Source organism: Macrobrachium rosenbergii, chromosome 46 (genome assembly GCF_040412425.1).
Source record: "Macrobrachium rosenbergii isolate ZJJX-2024 chromosome 46, ASM4041242v1, whole genome shotgun sequence".
Taxonomy (NCBI): Eukaryota; Metazoa; Arthropoda; class Malacostraca; order Decapoda; family Palaemonidae; genus Macrobrachium; species Macrobrachium rosenbergii.
The window spans coordinates 19031315-19058045 of record NC_089786.1 but is presented as its reverse complement, the minus strand read 5'-3'; the positions used below and the strand labels follow the sequence as shown (position 1 = coordinate 19058045).

Here is a 26731-nt window from a genome sequence, read left to right as displayed (position 1 = left end):
TATATATATATTATACATATATATATATGTATATATATATATATATATATATATATATATATATATATATATATATATATATATATATATATATATATATATATATATATATTCATATTAATCATTAATCACCTCGACAATGTTGGCTCCAGAAAGTGTTACTCTTCCTATTCTCAGCAAGTATTTTAGGAAATGCTTGCTGGCTTCAAGCAATCTTCCGTCATATCTACGACTCAACATAATTATCTATGTGACAGGTACTATATTTGCTACTTTGGTCAACAGATGAACAATGAATTTTAACAAAATATCCTTCTAACTCCTAACCTTATTCTTGACACTATATATGAATATATATATATATGTATATATGTATATATACATATATATATATATATATATATATATATATATATATATATATATATATATATATGTATGTATATATATATATAATTTATATACATGTATATATATATAATATATTTAGTTTTAGCTGTTAATATATATATAAACATTTAGTTTTACCAGTGAAATAAAAACAGATTTAATGACCATCTTTGTTGCTTATTTATAATCGCATTAATATCTACGCAGCTACTCTTTTTATATTGCTTATGTTTTTGCTGAATTGCTGAGACTCATTGCAGTTTTACTTTTCATCCAGATTTTTCATAGAAAAATAAATAAAAACAACCTTAAAACCCTCAGAATACGCAAACCTCCTGTAATGCAAATGATATGTCCCTGGAATCTGAATCCGGATTCAGATCTAGCTCAGATTTTAGTCGGCTAATCCATCACCCATTGCCCTTCCCTTCACAAAATTTAGTTGGAACCCAACGGGAATTTCAATGTGGTACGTTGTGGTCCCACCAGCAAACAATAAAATTGGCAGACTGATATTAGCAGAGGCGGGATTATTGGTGGCACTTTACTAATATCCTCATGTTTTCTGATCTCATTTCCAAGAACGAGTCAGAGGTCTATACCAGGCCTCTCATACCGTATAACATTTTGAGATGCTTTAGGCAAAGGACCCTGCTTGCATTTGGCCGGGTTGCTGTAAACCAGGAAGCCATTAACTACGCCGGTGATCCTGCTGGTTACTCCAAATCATGACATCCACTCTTTTCAGGAAGCCTGGGATAGGACAAAGGACTAAGTAGCTGATGGATGCAAGATGTACTGAACCATCTTGAAGCGGGAACAGTATGAAGGGAGGTTTCGGGAGAACTTGGTGTAGTTTTTAAAATGATATAATATAGGTCAAAAGATATGGCCAGGCCGATTGACATTTATAAACCATGGATAATGAAAGAGTTTGCGGAAAACTTATTTTCATTTATTCAAGTTGTAAAACAAATAAAAATTGGAAAACAAAGACAGTGATAACATAACAAGTGAAGTATTCATCGAACCGCAGAAGGTATTCATTTACAAAAAGATTTCCACAGCGAACCAGCGCGTGGGAAGAGCTCTGTCTAAGAGTGTGGACACTGTAGTGGATATCTTGTGCTCCTTAAAGTCACTAAATAATTTACATTATTTATATTTTCAAGTAATAACTGAGACTTAAAATTGTCACTCAGATATACAATTGTGTGCACTGGTTTTCGTCTGAATAACGCGTGTGCTTTATTTCTCTTATAGTATTTTAGTTTCAGTAATCACAATATTTGATTCGTCGTCCTAAATTTGTAAAATTATATTCACTCCATCGGATACTGGTTAAAGAAATTTACTGTAAGATCCGTACAATTTTTTCATATTCACCAGTTCATAATGAGCTATTTCACCAAAGAGTCTTAACGCATTAACTGAGATTTATGACATAATTTACACATTTCGAAAAACACTTGCATGATAGTAATGAAATATATTGAAGAAAATATTTTTGTCGGATCTGAAAACCTGGCACTGTTACCAACGAGTCTAAGTGAATGACTAGAAATATATCTCACTTGAAACAGCAATGGAAGGTATCTAAAGTTTAAAAAGACCAGTTCTGTATAGTTAAAGAAACATGCACAGGTCTGTTCATCCTGCCGGCAGGCCTCTTAGATAAATGAACTGCTAAAGCATTCTTGATGTAGAATCCCGTGCTCTGGAAGAATGATCATTTTCTTTATTATTGTTTTATCTTTAAAGACCAAAGGATGTGGGCCCGATGACAGCGTCGTGATATCGTGTGTGTATATATATATACATATATATATATATGTATATATATATATATATATATATATATATATATATATGTATATATATATATATATATATATATATATATATATATATATATATATATATTTATATATATATTTATATTTATAATTCTTGTGTATATATATATATATATATATATATATATATATATATGTATATATATTATATTTATATTTATATATATATATATATATATATATACAATATAAATATACAATATATATATATATATATATATATATATATATATTTATATATAAACACATATATATATACCACAAGAATTACAACATGATATAAAATATAAACAAAGTATCTAGTTTGAAAATGCCTTAGAATAAAGGCAAAAGATCGTGCACTCAAACGTTTTATCTTTCCTCGTGGTCATATATGTAAATATAAATATATATACATATATATATATATATATATATATATATATATATATATATATATATATATATATATATATATATATATATATATATATGCAACAAACTGGTACTTTGGCCAGTTACACATTTCACAAACTTGGATGCATAATGAAGTAATCTTACATGTAGATAATACTGTTATGTGTTCTAAATGATACTTTGTTTTGGAGTTACCTTTGGATAAAGGTTGCTATTTCTTCTACAAAACAAAAGGATCTTAGAGGACCCTATCAACTATGCTAATCACTCCTTATGAACAACACTTAATTCTAAACACTATTGTGACACATTTGTGGAAAGAATCAAAGCTTTCTTTGACTTTCCACAGGTAAGAGTATGGCAAATGATGAATGGATTAAGTAAACTTGCTCATGGAGATCTAAAATAAATAGATATTTTCTTATTTAGAAGGTATGAAGGGCACCAAACTAGCCAAGGGCTGGTCTCCGTGTCCTTCTGAATTCTGGTCGTGTCCTTTGCAATCCAAAGTTTGTCCAAGCCCTTGCTTTGGCTTCAATAGATTCTCGAATCTCCCGTATCTTCTCAGGTATGGACTCATCATCTCGAGTAATGGTCACCTCTTCGGATCTGGGATTGAGCCAAGAAAAACCCCCGTTACCATAGTACCTTCTGTCACTTCTCTGATCTTCTCTGCTCCCAGAGAATTCTCTCCTCTCCTCTATATCAGACTGAGTTCTTGTCTCACCAAAATTCTCTCTGCTTCCCCTTGTCAAATCCCTACTGCCCTGAAATGGTTCTTCTGTTCTCTTGTCAGAACTCGACTGATCTAGTTGTCTAGTTCTAGTCCTAGGTTCCCTGTTCTGATTTTGAATGCTAACTTCAGTGCGAATCCCAACTGAATCATCAGATCTTGGGGGGTTTCTTCCATCTGTGGTATCGTAGTCTATGTTTGAAGAATCTTGTCCTGCACGCACGTTTTCTCTTGAATGATTTTGTCTGTATCTGAATGAATTGGGCCCCCTTCCTCGTCCTAACCCAAGTAGGAAGTCATTACGACCACTGACATTGTCTCTGAACCTACTTGGTTTTCTTCTTCGCCTAGGATTCCGTTGCCTCCAGTTGTTTCTGGAATTAATACTCTGTCCACCTCTTTGCCTTCTTGTTGGTTCTTGGAAATTTCTTATACTTTCCCTGCTAGTAGTATCTGGTTCTTCACGAATACCTTGGCTTCTTTTGAAAGTGTGCTCAACGTCAGGTCCAGCTAATACTATAATGTTCCCTTGGTGTTCATTACGTAACCTTCTAGTTCTAGATCTAACAAAACTCTGCTCCTCTTCATTTTGTTTCCCTTGTAGGTTTCCCTTTGATTCAAATCTTGCTGAATGGCTTTGAGCATTTCCAAGAGATTCAACACTAGAAATGCTTGCAGGAGGTAAGTCATTAGCATATAGACTTACATGAGATTGCGAAGGAGCTGGTGCTACGAGCTGACTTGAGAGCGGTTTTATTGTAGGATTCAAAGTGTTTATATTGGAAGGTGGAGAGTCACTGGGATCGTTATTTGGTTCAACTAAAATTATAACAGAGCCATCGTTTTCTACTTCAATGCTCTGAGCTCCTTTATAACTGAATGTTTTTGAAGAGTCTTGAGGATTTATTAAAATAATGGCTGAATTACCAGTTTCTTTTGATACACGAGAGATTGAAGGAGGTCTATTTTCTCTACTGGAAATATTGTCTTTGTTAGGTTCTACCAAGATTATTGTTGATCCTCCTGCCTGGTTAATTTTTTCACTTTTTTCTTCAGGAATAGAGTCCTTTTTACTGTTTGGGTCTACTAAGATAATTGTCGACCCACTATTCACGTGTTCTTTGGAAGTTGAAATCTCAATGTTTCTCCATCTTTCATTAATGCTTTTATTGGAATCAGAATCAATTAAGATGATGGCTGAACCTTCTGCATTTCCTTCTTTAGATGACAGAAATTGCCTTTCAAAATTTCGGTTGTTTCTGGAGTCATTTGAATCTACCAAAATAATTGCTGAACCACTAACTCTTCGTTCTTTTAGCTGAGAAAAAGCTTTTGGAAACAATTGTACCCCATTTGTTTCTCTGTTTTCATCTGGCTGTACAAGTATGATAACTGATCCTTCATCTGGCGTTTTATCTAGTGACTTGGGTACATTACCACCATTTCCTCCACTGGGACCTAAATTATTTGTGGGTGGAGCACCATTATTTGCTGGAATCCCTCCAGATGTTAAACCAGGATCTACTCCATTGTCCGAATCTCCAAAATTGACATAATAATCATCATAATCATTTCCATTGTAGTCCTCATAGTTATAGTCATCATCTTTGTTATCATTTCCCGGTATAGGAGATGATGAAGATGGAGGAGTTGTTGGAGTAGCACTTGGAATACCAGTTGTAGATGTTGTTGTTGGGATTGCACCAGGGATCCTAGGAGAAGTGGTTGGAGTTTCTTGTGTAGGGATAACTGTTATAGTGGAGGAGGGTTCATCAGGGAAATCTAGCTCTGGGATAGTTGGTCTGCTAGGTATAGTGGGGGGTACTAAAGGCTGCTGAGAGGTAACTGTAGTAGTTTCGTCATCAGGACATCTATGGCGATATCCTTTGTAACGGCGTCTTCTTCCCCAAAATGGTCGGCGTCTTCCAGAGGGTTGAAATTTTACTGTACCCCTACCTAAAGTATCTATTTCTCCTTGTTTGGGGGGTACGTAATCATCACTGACATCAACAGCTGTTGGGATCTCTTGAGCTACTTGTTTAGATGAAGTTGAGGGTGTTGATGATGGAAGAGTGATGATATAAGAATTTACTTCCACATCATCATCAATATTCAGTTCTTCAAGTGAAAGACTTGCATCTATATTAGCATTTCCTTCTTTTTGTAATCTCTCCTTTTCACTGGCTGGTGTTACAAGTTCCTTCGATATACTTTCACCAAACCCATTCCCATCTTTATCTGAGGGGAGGTAGCTATATCCACTTGATTTTGGATATAAAATGCCCTTTTTCTTATAATTACTGGCTAACTGTAAAAGCTCACGCAGTGCAATTCTTAATTGCTTGGGGTCCACTGGAGGAATGAAATTCATCCCTTGTATTAACATGTCCTCGATGTCCATGTCATTGAGTCCTCCTTCTGTTACATTTTCTTCAGTTGGAGTTATAGTCTGACGTGTCACTCTTCTCCTCTTGGTTCTTCCTCGTTGACGGGGAGTGGATAGTTGCCTACTTTTTAACTGCTCTTGAAGATGCTGGTAAAGAGCCAACGAGTATTCCCTTACCTCCTCGAGATTACTTGCCTTTTGTGACCCTTCCTGTCCTTTAGTATCAGGGTTTGATAAAGGCCTTCTCTTCTTCTTTCCTAGGTATCAAAAATTGAAAAATATTAGTAAAGTTTCTGGGATACATTAAATAATTGTAAATGTTTATTGAGAGCATCCTGATGATTCAACGACATAGCATTCTTTAAAGTCATAACTTTTCAGATAGTTACTGATTTTACTCAAATGCAAAACAAATTATATTTCCACAAATATTAACAGTAAAAGAGAAGAAAAAACTAGAACTGTATGGTCATGTCATGGGTAAAGTCATATTTCTCTCATTCCGGGGTACTGCATACCATCAGTCATAACCACAATAAAAGATTAAAGTCAAATATATGCGCGGACACGAAACTTTTCAGTCTTTACTTCAGTGCTCTTCTAATGATATATAAATATTCTAACCATAATTAAAGATTCCATTTCTAAAATTCTAGTATCAACCTGGCATAAATGATTATAATAATAACGTAACAGTCACTGGTTTCAATTTTATTCCCTGAATAGTTGTGCAGGCGTGAACCTCCAAAGTCTTTGCTGTAAACAGAATTACATTATATTCCCTGCCAACAGCAATCAGTCAAAAATGTCCTGTAACTGAGGTATGAAGTGAGAGAACAGCTGTCAAGTACATCAAGAAATGAGGAAGAAGCCTTTAAAACTGAAGTATGTTCAGACAGACTTGCAAACACAGGAAATTATGGCAAGGAGTTACTTCCCACGATAACCTGCTCCTCTGTCAAACAGTTAAAGATTCATTCATGGTCAAAGTAATTTTTATTGAAAATTTTGTTCATACAAGACATTTGAAGAAGTCATTTGTTGAGTGTAGAGTCTGTAACAATTCAGAATACAAATGAGATGGCCTAGTTAAGGGAAAACTCTAAAATAAAGATCTGTCAGAATTACTTAGTAAATTGTCCTTTCAAAATTGTCAGGGTTTATGAAATATACTTCTGTCAAGTCAGTGGTATGATTAGTCTGTATAACAGAAGAGTCATTATTTATTTTTCCAGGTCAAATCAAGTGTAGCCAGTCATGTGGTCACTGGTCTCCTTTGAGCCAGGTCATGTACCGTGGCTGACCTTTCTTATTCTTTGTGTGAGGTTAAGGTTGATGGCCGACCCATGTTGGCTCAGAGATGAAGACCCCATCATCATGGGTCACCGTTAAGGAATTTAGAGGAACTGGGATAGTGGTGTTGTTGTTAAAATAGTGTATGTAGTACAGTGAATATGAAGTGGTTTGTGAATACAACACACATCTATGGATTGACAAAATAAATCTTTTCACAGAGAAAGTATACTGTAGGTAAATTCCAGTCGTTAAAATCAGATGGGTTATTACATAAGCTTGTAGGAGAAACTGAATGCAGTTTTCAAAACTGTATGCAAATTGTACTTCCCGGTCTACTGTAAGTGTAACTTACTGAAGAAATAAAGTCAACGTATTTTGATCTGAAATAAGAAATTAGACTGCATTCACTGTTTTATCTCTCAGTTTTGAAATTTCTACATCTTTATGTTCAAATTTGTTCACATTTAAAGCAATATGTATCCATGATGAACATGAATAGTCTTCATTTCGTTTGGAATGGCTAAAACCAGCTTTAAGATTACTTTTTTTATATAAGAAGCCCATCGAAAGATTTAATTCTTGGAAACTTAAGTAACTAGCAAAATTAAGAATGAGCTGGGAATAAGAATTTTAATCTAAAAAAGTTGAAAACTAGATGAAAATTACTACAATTAGATCGCAAAACAATGTAATCAGTTATATCTATTTTACTTTAGTTTCCTATAATTTATAAGTTATCATAAACGTGGCTTCAGTATGAAGCCACATTTATGTGACTGACATTTTTCTAATTCTCCATTGTTATGCTTGCACTAAGAGCAGGGATTTGTGACTAGATATCAAATAATTCATTAAATACTTTATATATCTTGGAGATACTATCTCTTGCCTGTAGGTGCTCCAAGATTTTTATCATTTGTATTTAGTTTCTTACCAAACCCAACATCGACAAGACTTTGCAAGTAAGAATCTGGTAAATCATCAAGACTACTTGAAGTCATTGATCTAGGAGCAAGTGACTGAGTAGTATATAATTTCCTAGGTCGTCTAAAAGGGAAATATTGCAATAAAGAAACCTTTTCTCGACTAGCCTCACTGTCTGAAAACATTCCACTATCTATTGGTTTATGCCTTCCTATTTTTATTTCTTGACGGAGAGAAGAATCTGTGTATGGGTGCCTCTCTTCCCTGTAATAGTTCTGGGTTCTTTCTAAACTATGTATGGCATCAGCAACCTCTCTTTCTATTTTGGGAACTGGAGTGGTTCCAAATCTGTCTCCATTATTTGTTTCTAATGGAGACAATGTCGTACTTCTTCTTCTTTTTATAACTCGTCTTCCACTGCTTTGGACTCTTCTTGAAGGAGCTCTTGGGCTGGAGATCAAAGCAAAATTCCCTTCGGAGTTCTGTTGAGATGTAGTGAAATTAGGTTCAAGCACCTTTGGTAGATTTGATTCGTCCTTCGACTCTGTTTGACTGCCCAGTTCAGTAATGACCTGAGGGTTTGTGATAATATCCAGTTTATGGCTTAGATGCTCATCAAAAGCAGAAGACTGTGAAGGTATTCCTGCATGATCATGTGGATGAAATTGTGCATGATACTTTCTTTGTTTACTCCTGGAAATTACCCCATTTGCAAGATCAGCAGAATTACTGTCATCATGATGTGACTGGTTTGTCTGAATATCACTAGAGGAATTAAGAGCTTGAAAATTGTCTCCAGAAAAATGAACATGATGAATACTCATCTCTGTTGGAGATGGAATGTAAGAGACTGTTGCTGAGTGCCCATAATAATTAGGAGCTTGTGTATGTAATACCATATTGGGTTCTGGAGTTATTGCTATAATATTTTTATTAACTGGGAAGTCTAGTGAATATTCATGATAATCTTGGTGTTCTGATAATGGTATCTGATGATGAAGCTTCGTAACAGGTTCAGCTGTAACAGTAACTTGGGTATTAGGAGGTTGATCATTAGGATAAGAAGGATGCGGTGTGTGTATTCTCTCTGGAGACTGAATGCCATAGTCTGCCCTAGGGGTAACTGCTACTATAGAAGGGTTTGATATTAAGGGTATATCATGTAAAACATGATTTTTGTTTGATGGTACTATTATATCTGATTCACCCAGGATCTCTTTAGTTGCTTTTGATTCATACTGTAGGTATGTAGAGGTGGTGCTTTTTGGAATACTGTACTGGTTGTCAGTCACATCACTATGATAGATCTGAGGTGGAGAGGCCTGATATTTCTCTAATCCATGATATATGACTTTGTGGTGCGGTTCATTTATGGGCCCTGTTTGAGATGCCGGAGCAAAATTTGCAATGGGTTTTGGAGTGCTGAAATGAACAAATGACTCTGAAATTTCAAAGTGCTGTAAAGGGATCTGAGTATGTCTCTGATGGTCATCCAAGAGCTCTGGATGATGCACTGTACGTTTTTTATATGGATCTTCATGGGAGGATTTATAATAAAATGGCTGAATTGTAGCTCTTGGATCAATATAACTGTTATGTAGATATAGTTGGTCAGATCCGTGTGCTGTATGTGCAGCATGCAAAGCCTGTGTTGATGAATGTCTGTCAGGCTGCTGAAGATCTGGTGTGTGGATCTCTGATTGATATTGGGAAGGTTTTGATGCAATGGGCAAATACCTTGGATAAGATGTTGGAGTTGAACTGCCTTGTCTATCATTCGAAATAACTTCTTGGTACCTTGCAGCTGAAAAATTATCAGGTAGCAACGTTACAGGGGTTATTGTTAACACATGAGGACTGTGACTGTTAACTACAGATTTAGGCAAATTCTCATTAATATGTAAAGAAAGTGAAGGTTTGTTAGTAAAAGTATATCTGTGAGGGGGATGATATGTAGTAATTTGATCTTTATCATCTGGTTGTTTAGTTACTGAGTACTTGGGACTATGAGGCATTACTGAAGTATAAAGTTTGCCAGGAAATGTTTCAGGGGAATTAGTAGTTAGAAGATTGTTAGGGAAATCATTTGTAGTAAACTTGATGGTTGGTCTTGAAGGATGATATGTGGTCTGATATCGGCGGTGTATGTCATTCAATTGATGGTGCACACCTGGCAGCGTTGTTGTTGAATAGTTTGGTTTAACAGTTGTTGAATGGTAAGTTTCTTCCTTATATGTCAGATGGGAATTGACTTTTCGGTGGTCATTGTGACTATCAAGGGGATATTTTGTTGTTGGATGGCTGAGGGTAAGCGAATCTGAGTCATATGGTTCAATGGGATATCCATGGTTTAGATATACATGGTGATTGTATTGTCCCTTATGAGTGTTGGAAAGTTGTGCATTAGACTTATGAGTACTATGGTATAAAAGGTAAGGGTTATCACTGTTACCTCTGTAATGAGGGCTTGAAGTTGGCAGATATCCATGTATCTTATGGATTGGTGGTGGATTGTTAAGGCTGGATGAAGTACCAGAATGATAGTGAAAAGGATTAAAATTGTTTGCCGTGGTAACAACTGTTGATGGATGACCCTGTTTACCTGGATATACAACTTTTTCATAATTTCTTCTATAATTTGCCAATGAGTCTTGACCATTTTGTAAAATAGGAGCAGGTGGAGTTGAAATCAAATGAAAATCTGGAATCTTAGGTGTAACTACCTTGTCTGGAGAAAGAGTATCAATTGAATGTTTTGGACTTATAGTGGTCATGAGACCAAAATTAATGTTTTGGAAAGAGGCACTTGTTGGTTTGTTCCTCTGTGATCGTAGATATCTTGTTCGTACTACTGATCCATGTGATAGTGGAGGTATATCGGCTGGTCTTCGATGTGAAAATGGCCTAAACCTTTGCTTAAAATATTGATTCATTAGCAATCTGTGTCTTTGTTGTCTATTAGTGAAGTGAGAATTATGAAGGTGCTTATTATGTGGAGACACTAAAGGACTATAAGTTGTGGGTGCTCCTACAATTTCAGCTCGAGCAGTGTCAGCATAGGTTGTGGGTTTTGAAGTTGTTTGAGACCAGTAAGCATTTGGCAGTTCCCTAAGAGAATGAGAAAGGCTTAATGAGTTTGAATTTGCTTTCACTGAAGATGCTTCTAGAGAAGAGCCATCTTTATTATTAGATCCAAAACCAGTTTTAATGGTATGGGCAGGCTTTACTGTGGTAGTTAGTGATGGACCATCTTTTAGTGAATGAGGTTCATGGAAAGGCAAAGCTTCCTTACTTGTGAGAGAGTACCCTGATGAAAAAGTTTGAGAATTTAAAATGTCACTAAGATACCTTTGCAGAGGTACATTAATGTTAAATGTTAATTGTACATTTGGTATGATTTCTCCTGTCTGATTTTTTATCTGATACTGATAAAGAGGAGGGAGATAAGAAATATGAGAAAAGGAAGAATCTGATGCTAATTGTAAATCTGGTGTATGGTGATGTTTCAAGCTGTAAGGAATATTTGCTGTGTGATTTAAGTGGCTGGAATTCGCATACATTTTGGGTGGTAATTTTCCTGATGTTTCAGTCAAATTTTGATGTGCTAAATGGTTTTTGAATATTGAAAATTTTGGATCATTTATATGCAGTTCCAATAAAGTTTCATTCAGATGCGTTTTGTGTAAAGTATTATTGACAGTGTGTTGTGTTTGTATGGATATGTTGGCAATAGTGTTGGTATAGATATGACTAGTTTCATTTCTGTTAACAGTCTTTGAATATATCTGGGATGTCTGTGTTGGGTTGGGTCCTGTCGATCTATCTCCCGTCGGGTCATTCGGGTCTCGTCGAGGTAGACCGGATATTGGACCCGGCAAGAACTTATTCCCACCTGTGGGTATAGGAAGGGGGGAATGAGATGATGTTTCTCCTTGTGGGACCAAAGTTGTTTGGGGAATCACTGGATGTTGAAGATCATGGTGTGGAAGTGGGGAATTTTTTTCCTCATTTGTTGTTGAATCTATACTGCTGGAGGCAAGGGTTGGAAGAAGGGGAATAGGTTTCTCGACTAACATTTCTAATGAGACTACTCCCGATGATGGATTGTGTTTCATTTCATTAGAAGAGGCTATATATACTTTGTCAGGAATATCAGATGTAGAAGGACTGGGAGACTGAACAGAAGTTAAAGTTTCAGGAATACCATGCAAGTTATTTTCAGTTGATGATAGATAGCCTATAGTTGGAGTTACAGTTGAAGGAATGTAAGGAGTGCTAGAATCCAGGGATGAGGAATGGGATGCAGGTGAGTTATGTGTGCTATTTAGTAGAGAAATTCGTGCTTGAGATGGTCGGCGACGCCGTTTTACAAGTTTTTTATTTCTTTGATTCCTTACATTTGCAGTCGATTTAGATTTACTTATTTCCTGAGATAACTGAGTATTTAAAGTCACAGGCTTACTCTCGGAATCTTGGCTTTCATCTGTACTCTTTGCTGGAAGGCTTGTTGGTCTTTGTCGACGAGCTAGATATTTTCTGGGTAATGTTGGATGCCTGCGATGTTCTCCACCTGTAATATTTCTGTGTTTATTTTCACCTACGTTATCAGGAATAATCTTAGGTTTTCTTCTTCTTATAGGCTTTGGACGTGGAGAAGCATTTCTTACTCTTGTTGGACTGACCACAGAATTAACATTCTTAGGCTTATTACCTGGAGTAACATTTAGTGGCTTTACAGTTGTAGAAGTTTCACTAAAATATCTAGAGGGATCTGGCCTTTTGAAAGGATATAATTCAAGCAATGACTTCTTTGGTGATGATGGGCCTACTGTAGAGTATGCAGCAGATATAGATCTGTTATGTTTAGGTTTTCCTTTCTGTTCAGAGTTTAGAACTGACATTACAGAGTTAAGCTCTGGATTATAGGTAGTTGTGATTTCTGCAGCTCTGAACGGCATGAGAGTTGTGAGGTGAGCTGCTGTTGGTGTTTCTTCAGATTTAAAAGATTCCATGCTTAATGCTGTATGGGTTACAGGGGTCAGGTGCTCTGGTATTTGAGTTGATGTTTGTATTGTTAGATCTTTTATATTTCCACCAACACTTGAGACAAATTCTGTTGGGTCAGCTTGATGAACATGTTTTTTATTAACATGTAAACCAGTGATGTTGTCATCCACTGTGTCAAAACTTAATCTGGGTTTGGGAGGATATGGTCCAGTTGTTGACATAAACTTTGGTGCTACTCCCATGAATCTTCTTGTGTATGGATTTTCTTTATATATCTGAGCTAGTGAATCATTTCTTCTCAGATTTGCAAGGTAAGTGTAGGAATCAAGGTAATATTGCCGTAATATTTCCTGAGGATGATAAGCAGATGTGTCACTCTGAATACCAGGATTGAAGTATTGTCCTCTTGCAGCTAAGAGATTTCCAGAGGCTAATGTCGTATCCTCTGCGCCAGGAACGTTTGGACCAGAGTATGCTCTTGAACCAGTAAATGTATTCTGTGAGTATGCATAAGGATCTGTGAAATAGCTTCTGTAGTTATCGTTGCCCCAGTAATGGTTATAATACCCCTGCAGGTTACTGAGTGGATTATATGAGTACTGATTACTGTGCTGGTTAAACAAGTTTCTTTCTGTAGTAGAGGTATGGTGAGTGTTAATCGGATGATTTGTTTTACCATCAATATTTGGGTCTGGATCTGTTTCCTCAGAAGAATAGAATGTAATAGAAGGCTTTTTAAGTGGTGCAAAGTTTTCCTTGGGAGATTTATCTTCAGTTTCTCTATTAGCAGAGGTCTCTTCCACTGTGTCAAGTAAGTCTGGATTAACTTCTTCTGAATGAGAGTACAAGGTATCTTGCTGTAAATGTTTTTCCTCTAAATTAGTTAAATCATAGGTATTTTCATATACAGGCAGACTATGAGAAACTGAAGTAAGCTTAGGTGACCGAAGGGGTCTCCCAGTTGGATTTTCTTTGAATAAAACATGTGAGGGGTTAGTGATGTCCTGATATGATGGAGTAGAAGGAGAGTGGGACTTAGTTTCATAACTGAAAGTGGCTGGAGTTGTATAATCTTTTGGATCATAAATAGCTTTGGAACGATGCTCTTGTAAAGAATATTTTGATGAAGTTGTAATAGTTTGTGGATGTTCATGCACATTCTTATGTCTTGGCATTTCATGATGATGCAGAGGTGATGCTGCCTTATAACGTGAATTTGCTCTCTGAAGATTTTGCTTCTGTTGACGCAACCTGGTCTGACCCTTTAGAGAAGAAGATGGGTAGTTTGCCTTTGAAGTTAAATAAGCTAGGACATCAGGAACACTAGTATCCTTATCTGGTGTGGCAACTGCATGATGTGATTTAACACCTGAATGCTTTTCAGGAGAATTTTGTATTCTGATTTCAGATGCAGGATGAGGCAAAGGATAGATGGGTTTTGTACTTGTATATGTGACAACAGTTGGAGTGACTGGGTTTTCCTTTAGTAGAACTCCTGAATGGTGTAGAGTTGGATCTGAGGCCTTCAGCGTGAGATGACGTGGCATAGTCTGACTCTGAGGAAAAGGTGAAACATAATTTGGTGCTGCAGTTGTATACGTAAGAACAGTTGGAGTAACTGGGGCATTCTTTGATGTAATTGCTGCCAAATGAACTGTTTTCGGGGTCTGGTTTTCTTCATCATGTCCAAAGTTGGTAAGTGAGTAATGATAGTCCGCTACATTGTATGCTGCCTTATCATCATTGTAATCATAATATGGGTCCCCAGAATCTCTTTCATTTTCATCGTTTTCATAATCATAATCATAGTAGTCAGGCTTGACACCGCCACCATAGTCAGGGGGGTATGAGTGTAGTGATGTATTCCAACCACCATATAAAGGATCTCGGTGATAAAGGTTATGAGGATGATAGAGGTGAGAAGAGGGGTGACGAATGTCCCTCTGTAGGCCCTGTTGGCCAGAGACCCGAGCTCTTGAATAAGTTTGTTGGGAAGAATGAGGGAAGGGGGATTGGGAAGGTAAAGGGTTCTTGGATCCGATTTTCATGCTCCAGTCCTGATCAAGATGAAGAAAATCTGCGAGGGATGCAAGATGATATTTAAGTTATAATTTCATTATGTAAACCTGATTTTATCTATTTCAAACTACATGCAAAATGATAATGTAAGAAATTGTTCCTTAAAACTATTTTTTGAGAATAATATCTCTAAAAAAATATATATATATATCCATATATGTATTACTCTAAAAAAAATGGTGGCCAACGCTATATTTAATCATAAATAACTTACCACTTAATATAAAAACCCAAAATATTTTCTTGTGTTGCTAGTGGAAAATTCAGTAACCTGGATGGAAACTGATATTCGAAAATTATTGGCTTCAAGAGAAACAAATACTGCACTATACTCTACCTTGCTCAATAATAATAGTAACTAGAGATAGAATTATGAAATTAATCATCAGCCTAATTAATGTCTACTGCATTGCACTTGAACTTCCACAATATCTTCCCCAGATCTATTATAGGAAGGACGAAATCCATACTCGAAAAGACAGAAAAAACCGAAGGATTCTGAAAAACACCAGAACTTTATTTCATGAATTTCCAGGGTTTCTCTAAGGAAAATGGATCGAGGTATTATATCGTAAGAACTACTTTACCTGGTATACCGAAAACTGGGTCCTCAAGATCTGGGATTGGGTTGAAGAAGGCACCTCCTGGTGGAGACTGTTGAAAAATTTCCATTAATCATTTATGTGAAACGAGATACTTGTAATCTTCAAGAATTTATTATATTACCATTTTTCCCATTCTATCCCTTGATTCTCTAAGGAACTGAGGCGATTGTTAAGGAGGTAAAAAACTAGAAGTGCAGCAGGAATTGAGCAGAATGCAATGGCCATAAACCATTGATATCTGATGATGTATTTTTAACCAGAGGAATTTGCCAATAAGCAAAAGTGACCATATCCATCTGGCATCTAGAGACAGATATATTATCAACGCAGGATTTTGGCCTTACCCTTTTTGGAGGCCTCTGTCTGAGAGCCGAGGGCGGTGTGCTTGGGAAGGCTATCACTGGATTGTTCCCGTTCTCAGTAACACCTCTCCCGAAGGGATGTGGACCTGCCTGATTCTGTTAAATAGATAAATATATAATATGAATAATCATCGTTTCTTAAATCTCGAGAGTTTTTCCTACTATTATTTTATACAGTTATTCGAGTACCTACGAAAAAAAAAAAAGTAAAACACTGCAGGCTCTCTTTATATGTTGCCAACTAAAACTTTATGACTCATGTAGGTAGCAGGGTTACACTTAGTTACTAAGTGTATGAAATTAATGTAGGCGCTTCATGATATTTTCTAAATTATCACGCATGATACTTCTCGTGTGATGAGCTAAATTGCTCCCGTTTAAGTTGATTTCTCAAGTTGTTGTCTTAAGTCAGAATGATACAAACGTATTTCTTTTAACATCTTACCAACAAATAATAAACCAAATACACGATACCTTTTCTACATCTACTCCATACAAAATCGATGATAGATACGTTTGTTGAGAGGTGCTGTTGGACAAGAAATTATGGGCAAGTTCCGTTTTATCACCAGCAATGACAGCTTGGTTCAGAGCTTAAAATGACACCGTCCAACAAGTTCCAAGGTGCACAGTGCTTTTGTATTTATCTTTCTATTTCTGACTGTTCGTCTGCTTTAATGACGTACAAACTAAATGTAAATATAAATGACTACTTTGAATGTTCCTTAGTAGAAAGGTTTTAGTTTATCCACGCCATCTTGATATTGGGCTTTCCTGATAACTTATACGTTGATAAACATACTGCTCATAAGCAAGAACAAGTCTGTAAAAAAAACCATTAAGCCTTACCGAGCCATGTGACTCAAAGTTGTGAGGTCTCAAAGAAACCTGATCTGTATCTTCCAGGAACGATGGTCCACTTTGTCTGCAATAGAGAAAATGTATTGTGGTTAACATTTCCTTAATTTTACTGTATCATCCTCATCACTTTTCTTTTCTAACTCTTAAATGTATGGGTGGCTGATTCACTCATGTTGTTTTTTAAACATTAGCCTACTCAATACTCAGATTAAATGTTCTGTTTCTCAAGGCTTATCCATTTTTAATACAGCAGTTGTAGTCCACTTCATTCCTAATTCAAATTAATCTCTCTCATTCCTTAGTTTTCTATAATAGTCCTCATTGTTTTTCTTATTTTCAATAAACGCACAAGGTTAGTCAACAACAGACGCCACAAGCCTTGTAATGCTAATTTCCTTTTCCTCATTTCCTCAATCTTCATTGAGTAAAAATAGCGGTAGCCTAATCCTACAGTTTAGGGATCCAAATTCACTGCTCCCTTGTGTGTGTTTGTTTAAGCTCTCTTTCCTATTTTCAATTTCTTCTTTCAAGAGATCTGCAAACAGAAGTATATTTAGTAAAAAAAAATTAGCAGTTTATTTGCTTACAGAAGCAGAGACTGTAAGAAAACAAAGAGAATACAGCTCTGCACCTCACACGAACAGTAGGCTACAGTGTGCCTGCAGCTGTGTTTGTGGAGTGAGCGCTGAGGAACCAGGAACCAGGTAGGAACCTGGCACGGAATCTTGCTCTTCAGCAGCCAGTTTTCGATAAATCTGAAAAAAAAAAGCTGTTTATCTGCTTACAGAAGCAGAGATTTACTATTATCTCAAAATTCTATGGGTCCGTATCCATTAAAACATGTTTTCGTTTATTTACGTTCCCCATTTATTCCCTTTGTGTGAGTGTGTGTGTGTGTGTGTGTGTGTGTTTTATGATCTCTGCTTCTGTAAGCGGATAAACTGCTCATTTTTTCATTGTTTTCCCTGATTCAATAAACATTTTATAAATGTGTGTGCTGATCTTGACTTTACGTATTGCAGAGAATTTGGACCCCAAAACTGTAAGATTACCAAAATAGCTCATGTTCTTTCAGATTCCCCTTCCATAATTTTAATTTTTGTTGCTTTTTCATTCATTTTAGATGGGGTGTATCTCATCCCTTTGTTATATTTGCGAACTCCTAAGGTGTTCGTTATGTTTACCTTTCATTTTAGTTACCCATAAAAAAGGAAAACTTATTTTCTATGATGTAGAATTAAATGAAAACTAATAATGGGAGACTAAAGTAAATTAAGTTCAGATTTAATTACATTAACAAAAAGTTTAAATTGTGATATATCCATAATTTTAATTACATATTAGCAAAAAGGATATATATATATATATATATATATATATATATATATATATATATATATATATATATATATATATATATATATATATATATATATATATATATATATATATATATAAACTAGTAGCAAAGAGCCTTACTTTTGCTTTTAATATTAGGTTTATTTCCTTTAAGAATCCTATTCCAGTCCAGCCAACACCCCCCCAACAGAGTACCCGTTGAGAAAATCCAAGGTTATAGAGTAAGCTAATGTCTAATGAGATTGTTTTGCATTGTTCTATCTGGCAGTATCCTGATTGTTTTCTACCTTTTTAGTGTCCATCTGTTCTTCATCGTTTTTTCACTTGACTGTCTAACTTCTCAAACTTTATATTGCAACAATTTGCATCCTACTTAAGGAGAAATCCTTCGTGCAAGCCAACGAGAGTCTAGAAATGAGACTCTGTGATCTCTTTCGCATAATTATTACAGAAGCCAAGAGGACTGGGGTGGTTGGTGGTTAGTTTAGATAAACCCCTCGTTGTTCTATTATGAAGTCTTTCCCAAAGAATGGTAAAATCTTCTAGGGAATAAGAGGCATGATGTGGACCTCAGGCCTTGATTAAAACTAAAGAGTCCAAGACCGATGAAGACCACTTACCCTGTACCGTAATCCTCTCCTTCGTCGTAATAGTAATAGTAGTCATCGTCGTCGTAACCTCGGTAATCACTGCTGCCTCCTACGTCGTAGAACTCACGGGCAGTCTGCACGTTAACGAAAAGGATTAGGAACATTCTCAGGGATAAAGACAGAATATATTCAAAAGGAGGTCATGTGAATGACATATGACATCCTTGTAAATTCAAGCATGAAAGTATGTTTCTTAGCTTGTGCTTGAGACTCAGTGGTTGGTGGTAATGGCATTATATATATGTATATTTCATGCATTTGCATAACATACGAATAGAAGGCAATGCAATTTAGGCAGTTAAGAGTTAGAGGAAAATATTCACATTCGATTCATTTCGTGACAAGATATCATGACAAAAGGAGAGCTGTTTTCAATGACACTTTTATTAAGGATAAACATGACTGATTTGGGAATTAGTATATGAATCTGTAAAAAGACAAGTATGATGTAAATTATCCTTTAAAAAAATATGGCTCCCATCATTATCTAAGACACCTAAAATACAAAATCTTGAGGAAATAATGGATCATTAACCCTACTTCTCCAGCTCTATGTGTGTTTAGTTCAATGTTTTTAATCACAAAAGGTCAGGTCTAAATATATGAAAGATTAGCCGCACTAACTGCCAACATTTCAAGACTAAATGCCTAGGAAGTACTGTATATGGTGATGATGTTGGATGTATTCATTGCAAAATTCAGTATTGGAATTTAAATTAGCAACAAAAGCACCAGATTATAAGGAATGACAGGTCAAGGGGAAAGTACTACATGCAAATGTCCAGGATTGTCCTTGCAACAGTATCATTAGTGCAGTCCAGAAGTCGTGCGGTCAGTCCATGTGCAATTTTAATCTTTTCTGAGTCTTAGGAACATATTTTATCATTTTACCCATCTGAAACTATTAGCTTTAAGTGCATTTTCTCATGATTTCTCTTAAAGAATACTGAAATATACTGATAATGTTTAAATGTTATGAATCATTAGTAGAGCATACAAATCTACCTCTCACTGCAAGATTTTTTTTCCAGTTTACATTAATGAAATTAGATTCATCCAATAATATAAAACTATATCCAGAAATAAAATAGTATTACTGGCCTAAAAGGCACATAAAAAAAAAAAACGACGGCGCCATTTTACCAAATTATTCTTTCATCGGGCTTGATTAATAACTTGTTGTGAAACAGCTTATTCAGGAATGGGTTGTATTACCAGTATAAATTGATACATAACTTACAAATGCAGTCACAGCCATAACGAACACTCTATAACAGGTATGAAATCTCTATTCGTTTCTAATTTACAACTAAATCTAATACTCTATGCCCTTTTATCAGAAATAATTGAACCTGCCCTAATAGTTCCAAATCAGAATTTTCTTACATTAAGAAAAATATAAATTGGACTTACCGGAGGTAAAGACACCGAACTCTACTTCATCACGTGTTAGAAGCTGAGTTTGGTTATCTGAAGGCGCAATTAAGGTCAAGAATGATGAAAAAATTTATGTTGTATCAGGGTCAGGCAAATTCCCTTGAAATGTAAGTTTCTTGGTGCCTAATATAGTCAACACCTGTGAGGGCAATTTAAAAAGACTGATAAATCAAGAGACCAGAATTCAATCTCAGAAGCTCTTACTGAAAAGAGGAAGAAAGCACCACTGAAAACAAAAAAAGAAGTCTTGTTGAGGAAAATACTGTAGAATCAGCATCAGACAAGATGACTGAAGAGCTTCTGGATACATCCTTAATTACGCACTCAGACATTTAGTCTTCATTCGCACTTACCTGGGCAGATATGTTTCTAAACAAGGTTTGTCTGCTGTCAAAGTATGCCCCTTCACCCTTGTTGTTGTAATCTGTCAGTGGTTTGTCGTCAAGGGCTGAGAAAAGGCTAATTAAGGGGGAAATCCCATTTGTTGGTTGTGGTTTAGCAAAAACTATGTCTTTGTTGTTCAGGCGTGTGCCGAGGATGGTTTGGTGGCGTGGTTGTTTGTTGTCATTTGTTGGAGAACCTGGAGAATTCTCGCGTCGGTCTGTCGATGATGTCTGTGTCTTGAGTCTCCTCATTCGGGTGTGATGTGAATCATTAGGAAATACAGAGGCATCTAATGAAGGATCAAAGGAATTCAAAGGGGTATCAGGTAAGCCTGGGGAGTTTGCCCCTGGACTGGAAGAGAGGTTTCCAGAATAATTAGCATCTGGATTTGGGAGTGAGAGAAAAGCATCAGGAGGTGCTGGTATAGGAAAATTAGATGGATAATCCTCAACTGGAGGGGCATCTGGATGAAGCGTATCAACAGGAAAATATGACTTATTGGAAAGTGAAAGGTTAGAATGCAAATGGTTTTCTGAAGGCTTATGAATATCCCCTTGAAACTTGACTGAAAAAGGTATTGCTGAAGGGGCAGAAGGATAGTCATGGGGGCCCAGTGTATCAAGAGGGTATTGAAGCAAATGCTGTGGATGTGGACGAGGGTGTTCTTGAAGGGTGACGTTTGGTGGGTAGATGGGAGATGAGCCCTCTAGAAACTGAGGTAATAGAGAAAGATCCCCCTCCTGAGGAAAAGAATTAGTAGAAGGAGGAAAAGGGCCATGCTCACCATGGCCATTGTGAGGAGAAACAGATCCAGAGTTTGAAGCATAAGGATTGTAAGCAAAAACCTTCCCTAATTCTTTGTAATATTTGGCCCAGTACTGTTCTGCTTGTTCTCTAGTTATGTTAGGCTTAGAAACTTCTACAGACGGCATCAGGGAAGGATGTGGATGTGGATGGCTTTCAGGATATGCTGGCTGAGGTGTGGATGAGGGATATGAAGGAGTGTGATATATGCCCATTTCTGAGGGTGGTGTAGAATGATAGAGATCTGCAGGTGTCGATGGTTGAGGAATTTCATAGAGACCAGATGGTTTTGGTGGTGGTTTGGGAGCAGGAGAGTGATCAGGATTTTTCACAAGTGGTGAATTAGGTGATTGATATGAAGTTTGAGGTGGGTGATGAAGAGCTACATGTGGATGATGGTGAGGATATTGTGAATGAGGTGGTTCATATGATTTAGGTGTTTCATGAGGAGAATAATTTTTTCTGTGTGGTTCAGAAAGGTGATGGTATGGATGTGGTGTTAGAGGACTTTGATAGTGGAAATATGGATGAGAAGAGGGAGGGTATGGATGGGGACTAGGAGGATGTGGATGTGAATGCAGGTGGGAATAGCTTACAGAAGGGTGAGCACTGGGAATGCTATGTTGGTGGGAATGATGTAAATGACCATGATTATGGAGTGCAGGGGAGAGATGAGTAGAAGGGAGAGGGGTAGAATATTGAGAACCATGTGGGTAAATAGGCGAGGGGTGATGTGGATGATGATGCCTATTTGCATAATAAGGCTCAGCTCCTAGAGCTGGGTGGTCATACTCATGTTTACTAGGATGATGAAGATTATGGTTTACAAGTGGATGAGAAGTATAAGTGTAAGGAATTGGAGATGAGGGAAGGTGTGGGTGGCGGTAGTTGTAGCGCGGCTTCTGTGTATTATGATAAGAATAGTGATCTGTGTGTGAATGTTCACTTGGTGGATGATAAGGACTTGGTGTGCTTGGTGATGGATGTATATAATGTGATACTTGTGGGCCACTAGGGTTGTGATTTGGAGATATGCTCTTTGAATGGTGATAGTAAGCTGGATTAGGTGCTGCTGTTGGATGTGTGTTAAGATGATTCGGAGAATGTTTTTTTGGAGAGTCAGGGTAAATGACATATGTTTTGGGAGTATGTGAATAAGGACTGGCTCCATTTAGTGCTGGAGATTCTGGATGTATAACATATGTTTTTGAACCTGGAGGCAGATAGGAATTGTAAGGTTTAGGAGTAGGTGATATAAGGTGAACTGGAGGATGTGGTGTTTGGGAATCTGGATAGATGGCATAATTTCTAACTGTAGGTGGAGAATGTGGACGTTCAGGATGGGATTTCACTGGGTCTGGATATATAACATATGTTTTAGCTTCAGGTGGTGTATGTGGGCTTTCAGGATGTGATTTTCCAGAGTCTGGATATATTATGTGAGATTTAGGTGTAGGTGATGGATAAGGGATGGAGGATGAATGCTTTGGTACTGGAGAAGTATGATGAGAATGAGGTTTAGAAGTATGTGAATGTAATTCAGAATGATAAGATGGAGGACTGGTTGGATGATGTTTGTGGTGAGTAGAATGTTTATATGCTGGAGCTGGGTGAGAATGTTTTGTTGTTGAATATGAAGGTCTTGTGGGAATGTGTGGATAAAAATAGGTTTCATCTGGTTTTGGAGTAGGAGGTTCAGATGCTGCAGCTTTTGTGTGAGGATGCAAAGTTGGTGAGGTTGAACTATGAGTCGTAAGGAGATGATTCGGTGCTGGGTGAGCATAAGCATCTTTTGTAGATGTAAGTGAGTGGTATGGTAATGGTGTAGGGTATGAATGTGCCTTAGGAAGATTAATGGGAAAAGGAGTAGATGATGGATATTTCAATTTTGCAGTTAATGGGACTTTGGATGTAACTGGAGGATGCTTATGAGGTTCTGAATGAGGCTCTTTAGTTGTAGAATGATATATAGGTGAATTTACTCTGTGTTTTGGTATGATAGGGTGGGGGGAGGCAGGAGAAGAGGCATGATGAGGTAAGTGGTTATGGGTAGGTAGAGAGGAAGAAGGATACCGAATTCTTTTCCTTCGTGGGCGCCACCAGCGAACCTGGTGAGCTGGATACCCAAGGGCATTTGGGAGATGATAACGAAGGACTTCTGTCTTTATTACTGGACTGGATTCAACCAGAGGTGCGCGAATAGTAGCTGGCTCACTCTCATGGCCACTAATAGATTTTGGCTTAATATGCAAGCCGTTTTGCTGAGGAAGAGGAGGAGGTGTCAAAAGTGGGTTTGGGTGTGCATTTGTAATGTGGTGCTTTGCAATGTGTCCATCATGTGACTTTGGAGTTTTACTATGTAAGTGATACATTTCATCATGTTCAGACTCATGATGTTTATTAGGTGATTCATCAGAATTAATAATTTCTCTTTCTGTATTAACTTTTACTGTTGAAGTTATGAAAGTTAATCTTGGCTTAGGAGTTACGTGTGCATCTGCAGGGTTAGTGATAACAACAGGGTCTCTATCCAGCTGAAAATTGCTTTCCACGGTGGCTCCAGAGCTAGATTTAGATTCTCCTGCAGAGAGAGAAATTGTATCTGATCCAGGATGGATATGAAGATGAATTTGAACATTCTGGGTTTGCTCCTGAGGTTGCTGATCTATGTAATGATGAAGAGTTTCTTTGAGAATTACAGAAGCAGAGTGCTTTGGATGTTCTGATGTCAGAGAATGTGAATTATGTGACAGTGAGGATGCTGGTGCTAATGATGGTGAAATTTGGGGTGATGGCGGCAAATAAGTGTTCTGTAATTCTTTTGAAGACTCTGGAAAATGTAATGACTGCAAAGTTCTTTGTGGAATTTTATTAACATTAGGAATATATTCTTTTGGTGGTACTGGGGCAACATGAGGAGCAGAAAGCGTTGCCTCATATGTACTGATTGGTGGTGCAATATATGAATGTGGTGGTGATGGTGGGGCGTGTGGTGTCTCATGTATTTTTGGTGGTGCTGCTGGATATGAATGTGGAGGTGATGGAGGCGCATGTGGTGTTTCATGTATTTTTGGTGGTGGTGCTGTATATGAATGTGGAGGTGATGGAGGTGCATGTGGTGTCTCATATTCTGATGAAGTAGGATTGTGTGGTGTCTCACAAGGTGTTTGAAATGGCTTAGCAGGTGTTTCATACAATGCTGAAGGAGGATCTTTGGGTGTTTCTGGAATTTCAGAAGGCATAGGAATATCTGGTCTTTTTGGAATACTTACGGGGTCAGGTATAACTGGTGTAGGAGAAGAAGTTGAAGGAGGAGGGGGGGATGGAGATGGAGGTGAAGGAGGTTCAAGAGATTGTTGATTTGCACGAGGGCCAATAGCACCCAAAGAAGTTGGGGGTCGTCAGGCTGGGAGTCTGTAAGTCTTGAAGCTGCATCGTCTGGGAATCTCATGCCGTCATTACCAATCTTGTATTGAACCTCAACTGCAAGTCCTTGTCCAAGAGGCTTTGTTCGGCTCCTAATTCGATTACGATTTCTAGTTTTGCGTCTTTGAGAACTAATACGCTGTTTCCTTTGGCCATTGCTGCTGTCTCCCGGTGCGTCAGTACTTGTCGAAACCCTAGGAGGTGCATTATAAGATAACCCAACTGAATTTGTGACAGCTTCTCGATTTCCTGCTGAGGCTTCACTAACTACAGGTGCCTGATATAATGCTTGAGGAACGCTCAACCTTTCATTTACCTCAGGAACACCGGATGGCCCTCTAGACGCTCTTAACCTTTCAGCTCTTGATGATTGTTCACTGTTTGGTGGCAGAGGAGGAATGTAGGTCCTTTCAGCAGCTGGTTTGGACACTTGGTTTGCGTTTGGCTGTTCAGGGGCCACATACACTTTGGCTTGAGGAGACCTCTGTGTACTGGCTGCAATCAAAGGAACTTCTGTAATGGGTGAAGAAGAAATTACGGCTTGTAATTGCTGCTTTGGTCTCTGCTTTCTCCGTCTTTGCTTTCTTCTCTGATGTTGTTCTTGCTGCTGCTGCTGACTTGGCTGAGAGGCAGAGCCAAAACTTGATGGTATGACCACGCTCGTTGAAGGTAATGGTGGGCTAGTCACTTTTCCATCCTGAATTGGTGAAATGATTAATTTATTCACGAGATTCGTAAAAAAAGTACTTAAGATGGTTATTAAAGAATCTTTTCAGATTCAAATTTAATCTTTTTTGTTGGTAACATCGTTGAATCATACTCTATTAACAATGTTACTAGCATTTTTAAAATAATGCAGTGACTCTGCGTTAAAAGTAAAGTATTCTTTTAATTTCTCTTGCTTTTACGGGGATTATATATGATAAGATTTAAACAGTGTCTAATAATTATATAGCATACTTTACATAAGTTGTTAGACCGAATGAAAGTTTCTTTTATTAACTTTGTTTAGAAGGTATTTACATTTAAAAAAATTAAAAACTATACATTCATTTACTGATTCACATAATGTATTTATTCAGAAAAAGGGTGAAAATTTTCTAGTAAATTCTACTTAATGTCCAAAAGATCATTTGAATACTCTGAAATTATCATGATTTAGGTTGAAAACCGCTCAAATCATTGAAAAAGAGTAAAGACTAAGGTCAAGCATAAATATTTAATAATGGCCTGGAAGAAATATTAGATTTAAATAACACGGCATAACTCCTTAAATAGATAGTAATTGTATTTGAATAAAAAGGTGAAATAACTCGAAAAAAATTAAACTCGAAAAGGTAATAACCTTGAAGTGACCGTGATTAGGATGAAACAGAAATTTCGAAATACCTAGAAGAAATCATTAAGAACTCAAATGAGAGACAAATACCTCCCAGAAATCTTGATGAAGGTTATAAAGGACAGGGTGAAATACCTCGAATAACTATAGAGTTAGCACAAAGCAGTGAAATACCTTGAAGAAATCTTCATTCAGTTCAAAGAACTCAGGAGACCTCGGGCAGTCGACGTTGTACCACCAGTCACACACGATATATTTCTGATTGAATATGGTGCCCTCCGGGCACAGGAAGTCGTGCTGGGCATTGCCGGGCTCGCAGACATGGAACACCTGTTGCCAAGAAGGTTCGTGAGATATGAAGGTTATTAAGAACTCGAGCATGCATGCATAGCCGTTTTTGTTATTATGATTATTATTGTTGTTGTTTTCGCCGGGAG

General features: G+C 37.1%; 3 protein-coding genes across 3 annotated transcripts in view; all 3 read right to left on the bottom strand.

Moving 5' to 3' along the window:
• Positions 1-2738: 2738 nt before the first annotated feature.
• LOC136830256 (mucin-2-like) lies at positions 2739-15057 on the bottom strand. Its single transcript, XM_067089619.1, has 2 exons — positions 11874-15057; positions 2739-6018 (listed from the first exon to the last, which is right to left on the bottom strand). Exons 1-2 carry the CDS (start codon positions 15034-15036, stop codon positions 3092-3094), a joined length of 6090 nt encoding a protein of 2029 aa, XP_066945720.1. The 5' UTR covers positions 15037-15057; the 3' UTR covers positions 2739-3091.
• Positions 6026-11859, bottom strand: LOC136830257 (uncharacterized). The gene has a single exon (XM_067089620.1). It carries the CDS (start codon positions 11539-11541, stop codon positions 7936-7938), a length of 3606 nt encoding a protein of 1201 aa, XP_066945721.1. The 5' UTR covers positions 11542-11859; the 3' UTR covers positions 6026-7935.
• Positions 15058-16883: 1826 nt separating the features above from the next.
• The window catches only part of LOC136830375 (uncharacterized), a 16971-nt gene continuing 7123 nt past the window's right edge, over positions 16884-26731 (bottom strand). Inside the window, exons 3-6 of the mRNA XM_067089911.1 lie at positions 26469-26624; positions 24802-25652; positions 18875-18978; positions 16884-16959 (exon numbers count right to left, since the gene is read on the bottom strand). Coding sequence (XP_066946012.1) covers positions 18954-18978; positions 24802-25652; positions 26469-26624 — 1032 coding nt within the window. The 3' untranslated portion in view covers positions 16884-16959; positions 18875-18953. The remainder of the gene's footprint in view (positions 16960-18874; positions 18979-24801; positions 25653-26468; positions 26625-26731) is intronic.